General features: G+C 34.7%; 1 protein-coding gene across 1 annotated transcript in view; it reads right to left on the reverse strand.

Moving 5' to 3' along the window:
* si:ch211-186j3.6 overlaps positions 1–21932 on the reverse strand; it is a 453204-nt gene that overhangs the window by 124749 nt on the left and 306523 nt on the right. Inside the window, exons 17-20 of the mRNA XM_087261712.1 lie at positions 20316–20599; positions 16471–18094; positions 11805–11898; positions 5482–5666 (exon numbers count right to left, since the gene is read on the reverse strand). Coding sequence (XP_087117838.1) covers positions 5482–5666; positions 11805–11898; positions 16471–18094; positions 20316–20599 — 2187 coding nt within the window. The remainder of the gene's footprint in view (positions 1–5481; positions 5667–11804; positions 11899–16470; positions 18095–20315; positions 20600–21932) is intronic.

The raw sequence follows: 21932 nt of genomic DNA on the forward strand, positions 1-21932 counted from the left end.
TAAATAAAACATCAATCAAGCAATAAACGAAGGAATGAACGAACAAACAAACGAACAAACATACATATGAATGAACAAATAAACCAACCAATTAACTAACCAACGATCCAGCGAATGAACAAACCAACGCATGAACGAACCAACGAACCAACCAACAAACTAATCAATCAATCAATCAATCAATCAATCAATCAATCAGTCAATCAATAAATCAGTATATTCTATGTCTATGAATCTATGCATACCTAAACGTTTGGCTGAAGAAAATGCATCAACATATTTGACAATCAAAATGGTAAGCAAAATTTTTAAGCAAGCACTACTTTGGTTACTGTTTGTATAATGTATACAATTTGTATATTGCAGTCCTGTAGTAATTGTAGTTTCCCTTTTTGAATAAAAAATATCCAATTACCTGTTGATACACACTGGTAATTCCTAGCACATAGGCAAACAACTAACATGCTAGTCTTTTTGGTGTGTTCAAGCACAGCTTTTTGACCAATATGGAGTCAAAACATAGCAGCAACAATTAGCTTTTGTAACCGCTAGTTTTTTTTTATTTTTTTTTATTGGACTGATATCCCACTGATCCACATGCATGTGTGTTTTTTGTCATGAAATGCCTATTATAAACCATTAGATAAATATACAAAAATATATAACATGCATCATTAAAATGGACTTGAAAATTAATAATTAAGTGTCAGGACAAATAAGTATTCAACAAGTGATATTTTTTTCCTCAGAAAACTTATTGCTGAAGGTTCTGTTTACTTGAAACGTTCACTAGATGTTTAAACAATCAAATAAATTAATATATGCAAATAAAACAATTAGTTTACAAATTAAGTTATGTGTAATAAAATGAAATGAAGCAGGGAAAAAGTATTGAACACAAGAAAAAATAAAGCTGTAGAAAAGCAGTAAAAGCCCTGAGATAAAGCAGCTGAAATCTCCCAATAGTTATTCAGCAACCCCCTACCGTTTGCCATTGTAAATTAATATTAGCTGCTTCAGTTCAACATGTACATTATCAGGATGAAGATGAAACCAGGGTGGACATTTTAGCAAGACAATGATCCAAAACACAGCCAAGGACATCTCAAATGTTTTCAAATCATATCCGAGTATCAACAAAAAAGACTGTTATATAAAGTATTAACACATTTCAGTAGTTCTGTACATTATCATTGTGTCATTCCATATATCATATATATATAGTAGTTAGCTAGATTTGGTTATTTGACACGATCCAGGATCGTTTCGTTCTTCAAAACTGATCCGAGAGTTGTTGTCATAGCAACAGTTCTGGTAGCTCAAACCTGGTCGGGAGTAGGTTCAATTCTTATAAACAGGATTAGATCAGGTCAGTTCTAGCAAAGATAATACAGGAAGTATGTACCGAGGTCTGATATTTTCTTACAGTAGTAGTTATATACACTTGGGAAAAAAAAGTAAATACTTTTTTTTTTAAATCAGTAATACATTTATGCAGTCATAAACATGTTTTGACAGTTAATATGACGGTGATTTGATGCTTCATAAAAGTTGCAGATGCCTTTAGCAATATCAAAATGCTTTTGTAAACATCCAGTTATTCTTTACACTGATTAAAAAAACGGCTACAATAATACTATGGCTACTATAATAAGGAAAATCCGCTCTAACTGTAAAACTAACTAAATTGCTCTTGAAAAATGAAAGGGTCAAGCCTGCAGCCCACAACAAGGTGTAAAGTTATTGCGTATAATATTTAACAAACCGTTTAATACTAAATGTATGTAATTTATCTCACATGGATAATTTAATATTAATCAGATGTCATTACGCTGCTGTGTCGTCAGCCTATCGTTGGATTGCTGATCATGATTTCGAGGATCGATAGATCAATCCTTCACAACACATGCAGCGATCTCAGATCAGATCATCCAGACATTTTAATCTGATTCAATAACTTGTTTGAAGAACCAAATTAGCCAAAGATCAGTTATCAAGATTAAAAGAACCAGTATCTGTCAAATCATCTTAGATCATTTAAGCAAGGTACGAAGAACAGACCCCTGGTTCAATTCCCTGTCAAGAGCACCTTTAAAAAAAAAAAAAAAACATGTTGTGTTGAATACTTTTCCCCTCACTGTAGATAAATTACTTCAAAACCATTCCTGGGTGAGGAATAGCAAATCACACTATTATTTAAAGAATAAACATAAAAATTGGGACAAGCATGGGTCAAACAGCCTAAAGTAGATTATCTGACACAACTATGAAAATCCAATAACAATAGCTCCGATTGTTTCATTTTTTATGCTACCTATAATCATGGTTCAATTAGGGATTATCAGAGATTATTGTGTGGCATTCATACACAATCTGACATCATCTGACAAAGACACAAATGTTACAATACATATAAAGTTATTTGTGAAGTTGCATTGAGCGGTAATAAACAGATGGCAGAAAACAGTTTTCTATTATTCCGTGCCTGCCGTAAATTCAGTTGCACGGCTAAAATCAAAGAAAAATCTCTTTATAGGCTTATGACTTTGGTATTGGCTTACATTTTATAGTCAATCTCTCCATCTCCCACATGGCCTTTTCCACCACTTTAATAGTCTTAAAACTACAAAATCCTCAGCTATAGTACATTTCATTTCGGCTCGGTCTTGTTTTCATTAAAACGCTGGCTGTCATAATGTCACTGAAGTCAATATGGCCATGGGTTTTACTGCCACAACATGGCACACAATCAACATAGATCCAGATTCCAGATCATCAAACTATTTTAATGCCTTTGAATAAAAAAGGAGTGGACACAGACTATATCCATTCTCAACAACAGTGCTCTAGAGTGACATTCATTATGAGTTAAATTAGTTGGTAACACTTTACAATAAGGTTCATTAGTTAATGCATTTACTAACATGAACTAATCATGAACAAAACACGTACATCATTTATTAATCATAATTGAACATTTACTAATGCATTATTAACATCCAAGTCCATGCTTGTTAACATTAGTTAATGGACCATGAGTTAACATGAACTAACAATGAACTGCTGTATTTTCATTAACTAACTTTAACTAACATGTACAAATACAGTAGTAAATGTATTGTATATTGTTTGTTCATGTTAGTTAATGGATTAATTAACATTAACTAATAAACCTTATTGTAAAGTGTGACCAATTAGTTTAAGCTTTTAGAATCCACCAAATTGAAAGTAACATTTAAAGCTGCATCACTTTATAACACTATTTGTAGTTTTAAAATAAATACAAATAGTAGATAGTAGGCAAGTTTCACTTTCAAGCTTTATGGTATGACCACATTTATCTCTGCTGGGCAAAATGTTGTTGGTAAATTCTAACAGGAATCCATGTGACTGGGAAGTTGAATGAGGGTGAAAGATTTCCTAAAGCAAATTTTGTTCATTTTCAAGTCGGTCACACAAAAGCTGCTCGGTTTAAATGTAATTTCTGTGTGAGCTTCATCTATTTGACCACTATATTGTGCAAAATGTGCTGTATGCAATGTTCTGGTTTCCCGTATGCCAGCTTGGTCACTTCCAGTCAGCTGCCAATGTAGCATTCTTTACAAGATCCATCCAGGGTCAAAGCCTGAGACAAAGTTGGACATCCTGTTTTCCAACATATACACTACCGGTCAAAAGCATCGGGTCAAGTATTAATATTTAACAATCAACTTCTTTTTTTTTTACTTCTTACAAATGCAACATTGATGAACAGAATTTTTTTTCTTTTTTTTTTTTTACAAACATTTGACCGGTAGTGTTGGCTGTTAGTGACTTTTCAACCCATCTAATTTATTAAAATAGCAATCTTAGTGCAAGTAAAGCAATGCAAGTGTGGAAGTGTCCTTTCATCTATGTAATAGTTTGAAATATGTGTAGTTCAACTGTGTAACAGTGCAACAGTCATGATTTTGATTACAGGGAGCACACACACTGGAAAATGTGTACTTTGAACAAATAGTGAATCCTGTCCCAAAGCCTCTACTAAATGCATAAAGGCATTTTTTTGTGTGTGTGTTAATTTGTGAATAGTGTGCATAGGACCATGGCTTAAAAATAATAAAAATATACAAAAAAATAAAATTAAATAAAATAAAAAATTGCTTAAAAAGGGCTAATAATTTTGCCTTAAAATGGTTTTTAAAAAGGTTAAAACTGTTTTTATTCTAGCCGAAATAAAACAAATTACATACCCCCTGCTCTATATTTAGGGGCTGCACAGTGACGCAGTGAGTAGCACGTTCGCCTCACAGCAAAAAGGTTGCTGGTTCGAGCCTCGGTTGGGTCAGTTGGAATTTTTGTGAGGAGTGTGCATGCTAAAGTCCAAAGAACATGCGCTATAGGTGAATTGGGTAGGCTAAATTGTCCATAGTGTATGTGTGTGAATTGGTTTGTGTGGATGTTTTCCATTGACGAGTTCCGGCTGGAAGGGCATCCACTGCGTAAAACATGTGCTTAGTTGGTGGTTCATTCCACTGTGGCGATCCCAGATTGATAAAGGGACTAAGCCGAAAAGAAAATGAACTTGGCAGGAAATTTAAAATGCATGTATATGCTTGGCTGATGTCCCTTCACAATGCTTAGATCTTTTTCATAAAATTTTACATTTAAACAACTAGGTTAATGCTAGGTCTGACTACATTCTGATTAATATTATAGTATTACACTACTGATGCTGTTAAAGCTATAACTTGCGTCAGGAATTTTCCATTTAGCATCTAATCTTGCTTTCAGTGCATTTAGTCAACTGAAATAAAGACGAGACTGTTTTGTATTTTCATAGTCAGAAAAAAAATCCATTCAAGATAGATTCAACTAGGCTAGGCTTGCATTTTTCACTGACTACATTCTATTAATCTGTTTAAGCTTTACCTCAGAATGAATATACCATCACACCAGCAAATGACATTTTGCTGGAAATTTTCCAGCTGATATATTACATATATTACTTCAACAGCTTTTAAGAACAGTCCATGCATATGGTCAATAGGGAATAGATCTTTCTTGGTCACAAAATGGAGAAGCAATTTTGCTAATATAACCATACTTGTAGTTCTGCATGAAGCTGCATCAGAGCTGCTGTTGTCATGAAATTGAGCTTGCATCTTTTTTTTTCTTTTTTTTTTGTACACTGTGCAGAAGTACCAGAGCATAACAGACATCCCATGCCTTCATACTGTCAGGGAAGCTATATATGGGTAAGAGGATGCATGGAAGCCAAGACCAACCACAATTTCATATGCAAATAACTGTACAGTATACAGCATATGATGTTTTTTTATGAATAATTTTCAGATAATTGGGGAGATTTAAATAAGAATATACATTCAGAATAAGAATCAAGTGTTAAAAAAGCACTGATTATTTAATTGAAATGTAATTTTAAAATCAAACACATAGTAGTCTTGTAATGTTGCTAAACTTGTCAAATGTCACCTGTACCTGCTAATCTCAAGGAGGCTGAATTGTAGATGGCATCGTCCCGTAGCTCTCTCACATTCACCTTCACACTAGAGACGGCATCCGGCCAAACGCCGTCTGATACTCGCACTTGAAATTCATAACTGCCGGGAGGGGCGTTTTCCTTTATGATGACAAACCCTGTCCGCTTGTTCAGGATGAAATAACTGCAGAGGGGGAAAATAACAGGATTAAAATAGTGATCGTGTGATTGGATACTCTTATCTGTTATTTTCTCTGAGACTATGTATTTGTTACTGATTTCCAAGCTATACAGTATAACCGTAATTTATTTTCAGCAAATACCTTGCAAAAAACAACAACACAAAAAGGCCAAAGTGTAAAATGAAGAGATCAACAATTCAATATCATTCCAACAGTGACTAGAGTGAATGCATTTCAATAAAGGGTTGGAGTGAAAGCTGAGAGATGATGCTGGGTTATGGAAAGGTAAAACTAGGGATTGAAGAAAAGTGGAGGGTGAATCCTTTATATTACACCAACCGTGAATGGCAGATGAATGGCACAGACATTCAGATTTCACTGATGTCAACATAAATTATTCTGAATTCAAGAATTTCCTATTCGTTTGATTCACACACTTATTATTAATGTCAACTTTCGAGCGCAGCTTAAACAGCACATAGACTTAAAGAAATGCATTTTGCTGCTTGTTCAAACTACTTATTTAAATAAGCTAAATTGTTAGCTTACGAGGCTTTCACAAGGCGAGATCAATGATTTATTCATTTTTTTTTATTAATCCAAACACATTATTCCAAAAGGATTGAACAAAAGGACTTTCCCAAAAGAAGTGAGCTACATTTTCAGTGGAAATTTCACAGAAAAAGCAAGAAAAAGCTATTTATTTAATTTTTTTCAACGACTTGACAGGATAAAGCTATTTTTTACATTTACATTTACATTTAGTCATTTAGCAGACGCTTTTATCCAAAGCGACTTACAAATGAGGACAAGGAAGCAATTTACACAACTAAGAGCAACAGTGAATAAGTACTAAAGGCAAGTTTCAGGTCTGTAAAGCCTAAGAAGGGAAGTGTTAGTAGTTTTTTTTTTTTTTTTTGTACAGTTAGTGTGATATTCAAAGAGGCAATTGCAGATTAGGAAGTGAAGTGGAGACTAAATAGTTGAGTTTTTAGTCGTTTCTTGAAAATAGCGAGTGAGCGTGAGCGTGAGCGAAAGTGATTTTTTCCCTCTTTGGGATGGAACCACGAGGCGACGTTCATTCACAGAACGCAAGTTTCTGGAGGGCACATAGATCTGCAGAAGTGAGTGCAGATAAGAAGGTGCTAGGCCAGAAGTCACTTTGTAGGCAAACATCAGAGTTTTGAATTTGATGTGAGCAGCAACTGGCAGCCAGTGCAAACGGACTAGCAGCGGAGTGACATGTGCTCGTTTAGGTTCATTGAAGACAACTCGTGCTGCTGCATTCTGGGGCAGTTGAAGAGGCTTGATAGAGTTAGCTGGAAGCCCAGCTAGTAGAGAGTTGCAGTAATCCAGTTTGGAGAGAACAAGAGCTTGAACAAGGAGTTGAGCTGCATGTTCAGATAAGAAGGGTCGGATCTTTCTGATGTTATAGAGTGCAAATCTGCACGATCAAGCAGTTCTAGAAATGTGGTCAGAGAAGTTTAGTTGGTCATCAATCGTTACTCCAAGGCTTTTCACCATTTTGGATGCAGTAATGGTTGCCCCAATGGTTTTTAAATGTATAAATTATTTTAGAACTATTTTAGAATAATTATTTATCTCAATTTGTTAATTAAACGTTGTGGAGTGGCATGATCAATGATGACTATTATATTATAAGTCTGTGAAAGTTAAAATATAGAAAATATACAATTTAAATCATATGGAGCTGTACACAGTAAAGGGTCTGTAAAAAATGTCAAAAATAAACCTATGCAAACAATCAAGCCTTTTTATAAAAATTATTTAACAAAAAAAGATGATTTGGCCTACTGCAGTAAAATATTTGAAGTATTTTAATAAGCATGATGTCTAAAAGATGAGTAGAGATGGCATTAAAATTTATTTGTTTGTTAGAAGGTTTGTGAGACGAAAGTTATCCAATAATAAACGCCAAACGCACGTTATTGTTGTCATGCGTGGAATCTAGCCAATCGTGTAATATCGGTGTCGTCACCACAGCTCCTGCAGTCCCTCTTCAAATGCTGCACCGGCTGAATCAGTCGTCTGATCTCGGAGCGCTGTTGCGGTACTTTGATGACACATGTGATAGTCACTTGGTGTCGGCGCAGCGTCCAGCCGGACAAAATTTCTAACCAGCATGCACCGCTTTAAGACATATTTCAACCAATAGCTGCAGTGATGCATGTAGTTAACGCACCTTTTGTTCATATCATGTGATCCCTTTGTTCTGTTTCCCTCTGTTTCTTGATGTTCATTAGTTTCACATGTGTTTTTTCCATTTGATATCAGTTCAATTATGTCCTTTGTATTTATATCCCTGTGTTTACTTAGGCTGTTGTCTGGTCTTGAATGTCATTCCTGAGAACTCTGTGCTCCGTGTGTATGTATCAGTGCCAGGCCCTGCTCTACATGGGGGCCTGGGTGGGCCTGCCCACCCAATCAGAAGCTTGGCCCACCCTGGCCCTATATTAGATAACAACATTTTTTTTGCGATGCGTTTTATAACTGAGAAAGCAGCATAAGATGTGACCATGAGCTTCAAAAAGCATGTTTTGGCAAACCAGACTCCTTTACAATCTTGATTAAAGTATTCCGTTTTAATAATTTTAAACTATTTAGGCTGCAAAAGATGAAAGAGAAACTAATTCAGCATAGAGCGCAGGTGTGCATCACGCGTCTGAGCGCACATTACCAAACCACTTCCTTTTTATATCATTTCATGCAGTCGTAGCCTAATTCATTCAACAGAAAGTCTTGAAGAACACAAACAGTTCAGCAGCACTGAGTAGGATAATCAGGAGATCTATTGTGCCCGCTTAAATTTATTAAATTATATTTTCTCACAGAAAGAGCAAATATTAAGTTTACTATCTGTTAATGACGCACATAAACGGACAAACTACAGGCAGTTTCAGTAGTATAAAGTTCGTGCAAAGTGCAACATACATATATGCAACATATATATATATATATATATATATATATATATATATATATATATATATATATATATATATATATATATATATATATATATATATATATATATATATATATATATATATATATATATATATGAGATGGGTTGTGGCTGGAAGGGCATGCGATGTGTAAAAACGTGCTGGATAAGTTGGCGGTTCATACTGCTGTGGCGACCCCGGATTAACCGGATTAATAAAGAGACTAAGCCGAAAAGAAAATTAACAAATTAAATTAATGAATTTGTTTTTGGACAACATGAATTAGTTTTGGGGAATCCTGTAAACAACTGCTCACACTTAAAGGATAAGTATGCATTTTCTGCAACACAGCTTACACTAACTTCACCCTTTTGTGCAAACATACAAGGTTTAACAATTCAAACTCATTGGTCATTCTTTAGGCAAATAGCAAACATGAATAAACGTCTAGAATTGATTTATCATTTTTATAACCTAATTTGAGCCAACACATTCAACCTTCCAACAAAGAAAATGAATCAAGCGTAACATCCGACCATTGTGATTTAATTTTCTATTAAGGACTGCAAGAAAACAGCTGTAATTGGGCACCTGAATACAATAATAATAATTTATTGACTGAAAGCAAAACATTCCATCAATGTCTTCACCAGCACCAAATGCTAATCCTAGTTTTTACTCTAACCTCTGCATATTTCAAAACATTTCAATGCTAGCATGACATTCTGCATTTCCCTTCTAATATAATAATAATAATAATAATAAAAATAATAATAATAATAATAATAATAATAATAATAATAATAATAATAATAATAATAATAATAATAATAAAAGCTACCAATCCCCAAACTCTCAATATTAGTTAATCTTAAAAGTAATTGACTGACACTTTAGCATCATCAATCTTTTAATTGTGACCAGGAATCTCAGTGTTTTAGGAGAGATAAATCTAGTAAGTAAGGAAGTAAGAGGCAAGCAAGTACTGTGCATTTATATAGCACATTTATTTTGTGTGGCCATACACCCAAAGTACTTTACAATCATGACGGGGGTCTTTCCACACCGCCACCAGTGTGCAGCATCCAGCTGGTAACCACACACTAGCTATAGGGGGAGTGGAGAGACAGGGTGTGATAGAAATAATTCAGTGGATGGGGGTGATTGGGAGGCCATGATGGGTAAGGCCAAGGTAGGGGATTTGGCCAGGACACTGGGGTTACACCTCTGCTCTTTTCGAGAAACGCCATGGTATTTCTAATGACCACAGAGAGTCAGAAGCACGTTTAATTGTCTCATCCGAAAGATGTTGCTCACTAACAGTAAAATGTCCCTTTTATTATACTGGGGCATCAGGACACCCCCTGCTGGCTTCACTAACACCATTTTCTATGTCTATAAGTCAATAAACAAAAACTGCTGTAGATTTTCCAGATCAAAACAAATTGATCAGTCCCTCACATATATGGTCCACAAGATACACCATATACATCATGAACTGCTGAATGCTTATCAGTAGTTTTCATTTCATTTCTAGCTGTTGGTTTCAAGCTGCTGCTATGGATCATATGATGATTTAAAGTGGTTAAATTAAGTGAATATTTAAGTTACATATATTCACAAAGAGTTTTCATAAAAATGTACACATTCTCCCATCAAGTTTGTTTTTTAATAAACTTTAAAATGAGGGCCCAGCTTCCTATAGATTTGATGTCATTTTTACCATATGTGTTCTTTAAGCCTTTTAAATAGTTAATTTGTTTGACAGTTCACAGTTGTTTACTTGTTTTAGCACGCAGTCGCAGCACTAGAAGATAATGGAAGAAACATTCTCTTGATTTAAAGACCCCCTATAATGCATTAAAAAAGGGTCATATTTTGGTTTAGGGGGTCTCCAACAACAGTCTGCATGCAAATTCAAAAAACGCTTTCATTGTTTTATAATATGCATGTCCTTTTACCTAATTATCCCAACAACTAATATATGATTCGTTCAGCGATTGATTTATTCCCAAACCTCTCCTCAGATGCTAATCTGCGCTGATTGGTGCGATGACACACTATGTTGTGATTGATTGACTGCGTTAAGCTGATTCAAGGGAGAAATGCCCACCACAGCTTATCAACAATTTTGAAGTAGTCAGAGTGCAGAGTATATGTGTGAGCATACCTGCCAACACTCCTGTTTTTCCCGGGAGTCTCCTGTAATTCACACCCATCCCCCACCACCCTCCCGTTTTGTTATTTCTCCCAGAAAACTCCCATACATTCCCATCCATCTGTATCAGTGTCTTCCTCTTTTTCTTCCTAGAGTGTTTGTGGGCGGGGCTGGGGGCTTCAATTACGGAGCTTAAGTTCCGTATTGACGTCACGCCGGCACGGCTAAAGACTCATTACAGTGGCGATTCATTCGAACCACTATGAGTGGACTCTTTTATAGATGCATCAATAGTTTTAAACATGGCACACTTTCAGAATTAAGCCTTAGCTGGATATTCCACTTCACTTAGAGTGGTGTTACACACTGCATGTAAGGTCATTTTCAAAAACCCATAATAGGGGCTCTTCAAATCAGTATAATTTACAAATTATATTGAAAAAAATATTTAAATATTCAATAAAACCTGGGGTAAAATAACATTTTAAACAATATAACAGCATAAACAACAACAAAACTGCCTAAAATATTTATATGTAGACATAGGAAGCTAAATTTAAGTTACAACAAAATATTAAGCCTCAAAAAAATGATATATCTATAAGTCTTTTTTCCACATTTTCCTAATGGAATAATCTGAATTTTTGATGTGTATATTGAGTTCTTTCAGAAAGCGAGAGCTCAGGTGCCTGTGTGCTCAAAACATCAAGACTGGTCCTGTCGAGAATATCTAATCATTGTATTCACCTCTCAAGAAAAATGTACAACATCAGTTGAAAAGAAAAAGTGAAGATGAATGATGCTTGGATGTGAGAACCACGGATTAGACATTGTTTTTTAGAGACCCCCTGACCCCTTAGCATCACAAAAGGTGCAGAAAAAAAAAATGTTTGAGAGCAAGGGTGCAGTGAGAGGTGTATAAACATGTTAACAAGGTGGAGGGGATGATGCAACGATGTGGACAGAAAGGAAAAGGTGCTAGAAAATAGAGTGGAGAAGAAAAGAAAAAGTCTCACTTAGGAACATGTCCCTCGAAGGCATACGTCTTGTTATCCCAGTCATCTGGATCTGGAGAGTAAACCTTTCCCAGCACATTGGTTGGCATTCTCCCTGTCATTATAAAAAAAAAAACCATGTGTCAAAACATAGATTGCGCATCAGGTGTAGGATACAGTACAGTATATAAATGCATGTTTGTGTCTGTAAAAACACTACAGTATGCCACTGCAAAAATTCAGAACTGTCTATAGACTTATATGAACTGACAACTGTAAACAGACATGCTGTGCTCTATATGCGGAGTCTGTATAAATGTAAATAGTGGTGTCACAATAGCCAGTTTCAGACAAGTTTACAAAAATGATTTACCCTAAATGGGACAAAATCAGTTATAAATTATATAAATAAATAAAAGTCAAAGGTCAGATGTACAAAGCAAATTATATTGAATGATTTTAGCCTTAAATAATCTAGAAATAAATAGTAGTTATTTAATAAAAAGATAAATAGCCCCATGGAAGGGTTAATTATTAAGGAGAATCAGTGGTCACACTTTACAATAACATTCAACTAGTTCATTTGAGTTAATCCATTTAATTACATGAACTAAGAATAAACAGTATATCGTCACCTTATAATTATAAGGTTCAAAATTGAGTTTTTGACATTCTTATTAAATGATAACTTATTTACATTATGGGATGTTTTTTATAAGTTGTTTACATTTAAGACTTTATTTAAAAAACAAAGGTTACAAACATATTGTTTGTTACATGGAATCCAAAAACTTTGAAACTCAGTATCTCAAAATCATTCAGAACGCAGATAGAACTTTATAATTCCAAGGTGACGATATGTACAACGTTATTAATTATAGTTAAACATTTACTAATGCATTGTTGTATAGTAGTAATATTAGTAATGCACTGAGTTAAGAAAAAAAAAACAAATAAATAAACTAGCTTTTTATTAATAAACATTGTATATGTATTGTTCATTGTTTTGTCATGATAAAGGAACAGTTAACCCAGATATGACATTGCTGTCATCTTTTACTCACCCTTCACCTGTTCCTGAAATCTGTAATAATTTACTTCCATAGTATGTGTTTGTCCTACAGTCAAAGTCAGTGGTTACAGGATTTCAACTGTCTAAAAATAGCTTATTTTCTGTTAAACACAATAAAAAATAAACCTCATAATGGTTTAAAACCACTTGAGGTTGAGTAATTACAGAAAATAGTGAGTAAATCTTCCATTCTGGGTTATTTATCTGTTTAATACATTATCTAACATTAATAAAGGAATTTGTATTATAAAGTATTAGCAAAGCACAGCTATTGTTTCAGGACTACTCTTGTAGTTAACTTCCACACATTTCCAGGGGCCTTACAGCCTACAATAGAAAAAAGTAAGTAAATAAATAAATAAACAAGACAAGACAGCAAACAGTATAAAAGTCACAAACAGGCTCCATAATTACCAACTAAATTAATGCACGCTTGCACGATTTCTCCTGCTCTACAGGATTGTACTGACATGTGCACACAGACAGAAACATAAATGCAAACTTGTTTTCAGGGTATTTCTCAGCAAAGAGGTGGTTATTGATTTTAGTCAACAGTGTTAGTATTAGCTGACAAGCTGCCACCAAAAACTGAAGACAGCCATAACAGAGACTACTGTATTGGCCTGCATTAGTCATATAAACTGCATTGGTCTGCAAACAGCATCAGTGGTTGAAAGTAAATAATATTTGACTAAATGTTTTTAAGACACTTCTATGAAGCTTAAATTGACATTTAAAGGCTTAACTAGGTTAATTAGGTTAACTAGACAGGTTAGGGTAATTTGGCAAGTTATTGTATAACGATGGTTTGTTCTGTAGACTATCAAAAAATATGTATAGCTTAAAGAGGTTAATAATTTTGACCTTAAAATGTTTTTTTTTTATTTAATTTAATTTATTTTTTTATTTAAAACTGCTTTTATTCTAGCTTGAGGGGGAGTAAATAGAAGATTTTCATTCTTGGGTGAACTATGCCTTTATGTTACATAAAACATTTCTTGTAGGGTAGCTGAATTGAAACTAATTGTGTTAGCAAGTAACATGTTAACAGACTTTTAACACTAACCTCAAAGAACTTTAGCAGCTAAATTACAAAACTTGGTTAAAGCTAATAATTGCATATTTTCTTTAGAAAATGTGGGCTACAATTGGATATAATAGTCATTCACACTCTAAAACGTATCATAGCAACAAGTTTGGCAGGAAAATATTTACAATTTGAATCGCCCAGCATGCTAAAGTCTAACAACATTATGGTGACTTCCTGCTGACACCAGTACTGACTGCATTGGGTCAAATTTAGCAATGTTCAAGTTATATATTTTGAACAATTTTAAGGATGTTTAGTGATGGAAAAAAGCAAACCTGTTTAATTTTTGTAGCACTGGGATTTAATGGTTAACAGCTTTTAAAATCTCTCACCCAACAGCCTCCCCATTTAGTAAATCATTGTAAAAACTGATCCAAGTGACAGACTACAACAACAAAACATGAAAGAAACTACCCAGAGAGTAAGAAATGAAAGAACTGAAGTTTTACCCTTCTCTCTCAGTAATTCTGTAACATTTCAGTCAATCCTAAAATGTCTCCTGTCAATCTAGTAACATTTAAAAAAAGAATAATTACTTTTATCGAGCAGTTAAACGAGTCTATTTTAAAGTGCTCATCTGCGGGAAACTGAGGTAAAAACAACAACATAAAACAACACAGTATGTTGCCGTTTACACTTTGTGTGTGAATTATTTTCTTATTTGGACTATATTAAGATGTGCATACCTAATAATGTGAGGTTTGAAGAAGAATCCTAAACAAAGCTACAAAAATTTATATCACTGGGGACTTGGGGGTTCTTTAAGCATACAATGTCTTTATTGATAAATTAAATATTATATTATATTTTATTAATCAGTATTGGTAACATTCTATAATAACTACACACTATGTATCATTAAGCATTAGCAAATAGCTAATTGATTATTTGTTAAGCATTAACTCTAGATTAATAGACATTAGTAAGCAGTTTATAAATGCAGCTATGCTGTGTTATTGACTAAAATGCACATAATGTGCTTAATAATTGTGTTTTCATACATTATTAATGTATGGTTGATCTAAAATTGGCTGCATACCATCATTTTCCATCCAACCAAGCTTGAGAGGTACTGCAAAGAGGAATGGGCAAAAATTCCCAAAGACAGGTGTGCCAAGCTTTTAGCATCATATTCAAAAATATTTGAGTTTGTAATTGCTGCAATAGGTGCATCAACAAAGTATTGAGCAAAGGATATGAATACTGATTTTTAATTTTTTATAAATTTGTAAAAAAATAAATAAAAAATAATAATAATATATATATATATATATATATATATATATATATATATATATATATATATATATATATATATATATATATATATATATATATATATATATTTTTTTTTTTTTTTTTCACATTGTCATTATGGGGTATTGTGTGTAGAATTTTTAGAAAATAAATCTATTTAATCAGTTTTGGAATAAGGCTGTAACATACAAAAAGTGAAAAAATTGAAACGCTATGAATATTTTCTGGATGTACTGTATATGGGATTTTTAAAGCATAAATAATCCTCACTAGATTAGGTCACACAACCTATGTCACACAACCCATAAATCATTTACTTATGCATTGTGAGTGATCTTATAAAACCACTAACTATTCTTGAACCACTGGCTTGTAAATAATGCAATTATTTCATTTCTAATAAAATCCATATAAAACTGTTGCCATTTATTTGCCATTCATTCATTCATTCATTCATTAATTTATTCATTCATTTATTCAATGTAAATAAATAAATAGATGGACGGATAAATAGATAGATAAATAAATAAATAAATAAATAAATAAATAAATAAATAAATAAATAAATAAATAAATAAATAAATAAATGTTTAGTTGTTGTGATTGGCAAACAGCGTTACTCTACCAAATATCAATATCTCAACCCTCCTAAAGTTTAAACACTGATATTATGCTGTCTACAATTCGTCAATTGTCAGTTTATGCAAGTAAATTAAAATATTTTACTTTAAATATGGAAGAAATAGCATCAATATATAACCAAATTCTGGTTATACTTTATATCCAGGTGCCCTTATTATAGCCAAATCATTTACTTACTGTTTTACTTAATACCTAATATTAATTACATGTACTGACTATATTGTTTTAAAATGTTTAAAATTAGTTCAATGTAATTATGAATAATTAATTGCAATTACTATTAAGTACATGGAATGTGTAACAAAGACACCTCAACATTAAGTGCTACCAAATATAGGCACATCTCACGGCTGAATATTAATAGTAATTGGTTAATGCTGTATAATTTTAAACATACAAGCTGCTTTGTGAAGACTTATTACACTCATGATAATCATCAGGAAAATAAAAATAACCACATCAAGAAAATGCGAAACAATTCAAACAAGCAGCTCAATGAGCAACCTATTGTTATATCAGATTTTATAATCAAATTTAAATCAAACTGTATCAGCTCATCACTGAATATAATTTACCATGACCCACTTTAACGTGCCAGCACACGCTTATAATATTAGAGAGATTACCTCTGTGGCAGTTGATGAACACTTTCTTCTGTCCCGCTGTGTGTGCGTGGTCATTCTCGTCGCCGATGGTGATGGTGAGGGTGTTTGTGACGGTCTTGGGTGGACTGCCGCTGTCGGTCATGATGACAGGTAAAAGAAACTCCTTCTGTCTCTCTCTGTCGAAAGCTCTCAGGGCGGTGATGGTGGCCGTGTCATTCCCATTATCCTGCAGGTGGAAGTCATTGCTGTAACGATACTCCAGAGGCACGAAAAACGAGAAGGGCGAGCCATTCTCCTCTGAATCTCTGTCCACGGCTCTCAATAGCATGGAAGTCTGGTTAAGCTGCACGACCTGTGGTCCCAAAACATTCTCCCACACTACTGGTGCATATGCAGCCTCAAACTCAGGGCCGTTGTCATTGACATCCAGCAGAGCCATCTGGATCGTTGCGGTGCCAGTCAATGGTGGTGTCCCGTGGTCTGCTGCGAGAATAACCAAGTGATGCTGTGCGACCTTTTCACGATCCAACTCGCTAGCAACAGTGACCAGCCCTGACTGGTCCACTGAAAACAGATGGTAGGGATCAGACTCAGCAGCAATGGTATAAGTAATCTCGCGGTTCAACCCCGAGTCCAAATCACTGGCAGCCACACTTGCCAAACTCGTTCCTGGAGCCACGTCCTCTCGTATGGCAGGAAGCTGGAGGAAGTGAGGAATGAAGACCGGCACGTGGTCATTGCAATCCTCGATTTCGAGTGTGCAGTGTAGAAGAGTGGAGTACTGCATGTCCTCCACTTTGATGGTGAGGTTGAAACGTTGCTCGCCTGGTCTTTCGTAATCCAGTCGCTTTTTGAGACGTAGAGTCCCACGCTGCTCCTGTCGATGGCTTACCATATAAAACTTCTGTTCGGGATCACCAGCCACTACGCTGAAGGTAAGCTGGCCATTTTCTCCAGCATCTGCATCCTCTGCGGCGAGCTCAATTACGGCCGTGTTGGGCTCACTGCTTTCAGGGATGCGCACGAAGCAGGAGCGGTCCAGGAAACGAGGTATGTGGTCATTAACGTCTGTTACGTGGATAGTGGCGGTGGCTGATCCAATCATACCTCCACCATCCCGTGCCTCCACCACCAATACATACGAGTCAATCTGTTCCCTGTCCAGGCCAGACATCGATACAGAAACAGTCCCAGTTGCAGGATTGATGTTAAACATATCTGCTCCATTGTTAGCTCCATTAAGAGCAGCATTACCTACAATCCTATAGGCCAGCATTGCGTTTTGTCCGACAGCTGCATCATCCAGATCAGTGGCCGTCATCTCCATGACGGAGGTGCCAGGGGGAGAATTTTCAGCCACATCTCCATGGCAACTGTCCGGAGCACACGCAAAAATAGGAGCATTGTCGTTTATGTCCCATACGTTGATGATGACATCTGTGAATCCTGTCAGCCCCTCGCCACCCTCATCTGTAGCCAGGACCACAAAACGCCACACTGCCCGGACCTCGCGGTCTAATGTTCTCTGGGCATAAATCTTCCCAGTCACCTCGTCAATGATGAACTCGCTCTCAGCACCTTGACCATGAAGGGAATATCTCAAAGCCTCCTGGTCAGCATCCTTATCTGGGTCAGAAGCTGTTACCTGCAACATCAAAGAGAATATATTGAAGATTATTCTGCACTCTTAGCAAAAACAAAAATCACTCTATTCCTCCAACCATCCATCCATATATACTCATTTTATCTGTACATGTTCTAGTCATCCATATATTTCTCTATGTGTATTGATCTATCATCTATTTTATCTGCACAACCTTCTGTGCATCTTTCCAACTGTCTGTTCATACATCTATACATGTATTTTTCCATTCCTTCTCCATCCATCTCTTCTTCATCCATACATTTATTCGCTTATATACACATCGATCCAGCCATCATTCTTTATTTATTTTTGCTTTATTTAATCCATCCACCACCCATCTCTCCAACTCTTTCCATAAACTCTTCTCTATATCTGTCCATCTCTCTCTTTACCAGATTTCTAACTTTTTCAATCAACCAATCTTTCATACCACCCATTTCTCTAACAGTATATCCACCAACCTCAATAAACCATTCATACAACCATCCATCCGTCCATCCATCCATCCATCCATCCATCCATCCATCCATCCATCCACCCATCCATCCATCCATCCATCCATCCATCCATCCATCCATCCATCCATCCATCCATCCATCCATCCATCCATCTTTTCTTTCTTTCTTTCTCTTTCTTTCTTTCTTTCTTTCTTTCTTTCTTTCTTTCTTTCTTTCTTTCTTTCTTTCTTTCTTTCTTTCTTTCTTTCTTTCTTTCTTTCTTTCTTTCTTTCTCTCTTTCTTGTTTCATTTATCCATCTATCCATTCATCCATATATCATTATATTTCATCCATCCACCAACCATCTGTATATTAACCCATTAACCCACTCTTTTCATTAACACATCTCTCTATCCATCCCTCTCTTTAACATATATCTAACTTTATTTTTTATAAACCACTCCTTGAAAAACTGTAAAAAAGCACGCACATCCCTCTTAACTGGGTGCTCAGCCAAAAAACGCAAAAGGGGCAAATTAAATATTCATCAATGGCGGCAACACCAAAGCTCCAAAAACCATAAACCAATCTTTCCTATGCATCTCTCTAAAAATATACCCACCCACACTATATAAAAGTCTATTCATCCATATCATTAACCATCTATCCATCCATCCATCCAATCAACACTTTATCCATCCATCTATCCATTCAACCAACTAACCAACCAACCAACCAACCAACCAACCATGCATTCATCCATCCATCCATCCATCCATCCATCCATCCATCCATCTTATTTCCTCTTTCTTTCTGTCCTTTCATCCATCCTTCCATACATCCATCCATCCATCCATCCATCCATTCACCCATCCTATTTCCTCTTTCTTTCTGTCCTTTCATCCATCCATCCATCCATCCTATTTCCTCTTTCTTTCTGTCCTTTCGTTCATCCATCCATCCATACATCCATCCATCCATCCATCCATCCATCCATCCATCCATCCATCCTATTTCCTCTTTCTTTCTGTCCTTTTATCCATCCATCCATCCATCCATCCATCCATCCATCCGCTTCACATAGTTTTGCACATTTGTGATTATAAACATTATTACAAACATGATTTGTATTAGAATACAAATGACAGCAAACAAATGAGAAAAAATATGAAAAAAGAAAGAAACTAATAAATTAAAATAAATGATAAAAAACAACCAATTTTGTCCAGGAGATTAAATAAAAGTTAGGAAATAAGATTACCTCAAACAATTTTTGGCATTAAAAAAATATTAAACTATCTGATTAAAAAGGAGCCTCTCAATTCTTTTCCACAAATAGTCAAATGATGTTCCTAATTCCATTTCATTCTTTTAATAATGAAACATCTTTAGACTTTAAAAAGAATGCACAAACCTCTGTAGACTCTATGGGAATATTGACTGCATTCAAAAGAACAAATCAATCCCAATTTTCACCATAATAATAATAATAATAACAACAAAAAACAAAACACAAAATACCCTGACAAGGACATGCAAATGAGTGCTTGGGCAATTTCCAATGATGTTGTATTATTAATTTGTAACAAGCGTAATAATGAAAGAAGAATGTGTTAATTCACACATCAATGACCTTTTTTTATTACATTTAGAGAGACTACTAACACACTTTTTTCCCCAAAAAGAAATAAAAGCCTCAAATGACATTTTGAAATAACAAAAATATGAGCTGAAAAATAACACAGAGCTGATGGAATCCAAGAAGAGAAACTAGAAACTGTACCTGTAGCACAAAGACAGGAGAACCATCCAGCTCCTCTGTCACACTGCCGTAGTACTCATTCACAGAGAAAACAGGTGCCTCATCATTTTTATTCACAATTGTAACTATCACTGTAGCATAATGCTCCCACTTGCCATCCGAGGCCAAGACGTGCAACTTGTAGAGCTTGTTTTGTTCATAATCCAATGGCTGGGCGATGAAGATGGTCCCCACCTCAGGCTCCATGTCAAAAACACCTCCGACATTTCCTGAGGTAATCTGGTAGCGTAACTTGGCATTAGCACCTAAAGAATAAGAGCAGTTACTGAACAGAGAGAATGTTTTTTGCTATGGCTTGAATAAAATCTCAAGAAGAACAACGAGGAAGTGAAATATCTTCATTTAAGCGGATGTAAAAGCTATTGGACAAAAGGCTAAAAGTCAGGCATTTCTTAAAGTGTCAAAAAATGCTTAGCAGGAAAAACGATATATATTTAAAGCATGATAACAAGCTTTTTGCTGCAGGTGAACAATAAACTGCTTTGATGGCCTTTAGAGGTTATTGTTAAGAGCAGCCTTGGACACTCGCCACCATGGAAACAGACCAATAAACCTTAAATTAGGTGAAGATATGTCTAGAATTAAACATTCTCTATTTCTTTTTTTTCAGAATGTTTAACAATGGTCTAAAAAAAATTCACTTATTTCAAATTTCTCCCCACCCGAAACCCTGCTTTGTACCCATTATACCCCAGTTTTTGCCAGACATTCAGTCAAAGGCCCATTTAGCTCAAGCTGGGCTTTCCTTTTAACATCTAATAAAAAAAAAAAAAAAAAAAATTGCACTCAAAACTTATAGCTTTTAAAACCTCATGAATTTTTTACTTTTCAATACCACCAAGCCAGCACCTCTTCTGTGCATTTGTGCATGTTTAACGCATTTCAGTACTAAGGAAATTACTGAAAGCTTAATTTAATAATAATAATAATAATAATAATAATAATAATAATAATAATAATAATAATAATAATAATAATAACAATAATAATAATAATAATAATAATAATAATAACAAGTTAATAATATAACTTATAATAATACGTCAAATGCCCATTAATCACTATCATGTTGTTCTAAACTGCCTGTCCTTTTTTTGAAAAAAAAAAGTTACTAATGGAGTTGAAAAACGTTTGGTGTCTAAAAAAACTTACACCCCACTTGAAACTTAAAAATAATCCTTCAAATTTGGAAAATTTGGAACAGCTTCAAGGTGAATGGACACTTTTCTTTTCAGAAGCCTTGCCCATTATTGTTAGAAGAAATTATTAAATGTTTCATTCATCTGTACTGTATACATATCACATTTCAGACTAAAATCTATTGTATTTATGTGTGTATATAAATTCATGTATAATATGTACTTATATACATAGTAACACCCTAATTGTAATTAATTTAATTAATTGATTTACTACAAAGTAAAATATTTACTTAAATACTTACCCTACACAATTTGACAAATTTACATTGTGAAAATTTCTCTAATAAAACATAGATTTAAACAAAATGTACAATTTAGGTTGCATTTGTAAGGGGTCACATTCTATTTAAGTTCTAATTTGTGAGGTGGAAAAGTT

The sequence above is a fragment of the Danio rerio genome, chromosome 7 (genome assembly GCF_052040795.2).
Source record: "Danio rerio strain M-AB ecotype USA chromosome 7, GRCz13ab, whole genome shotgun sequence".
Taxonomy (NCBI): Eukaryota; Metazoa; Chordata; class Actinopteri; order Cypriniformes; family Danionidae; genus Danio; species Danio rerio.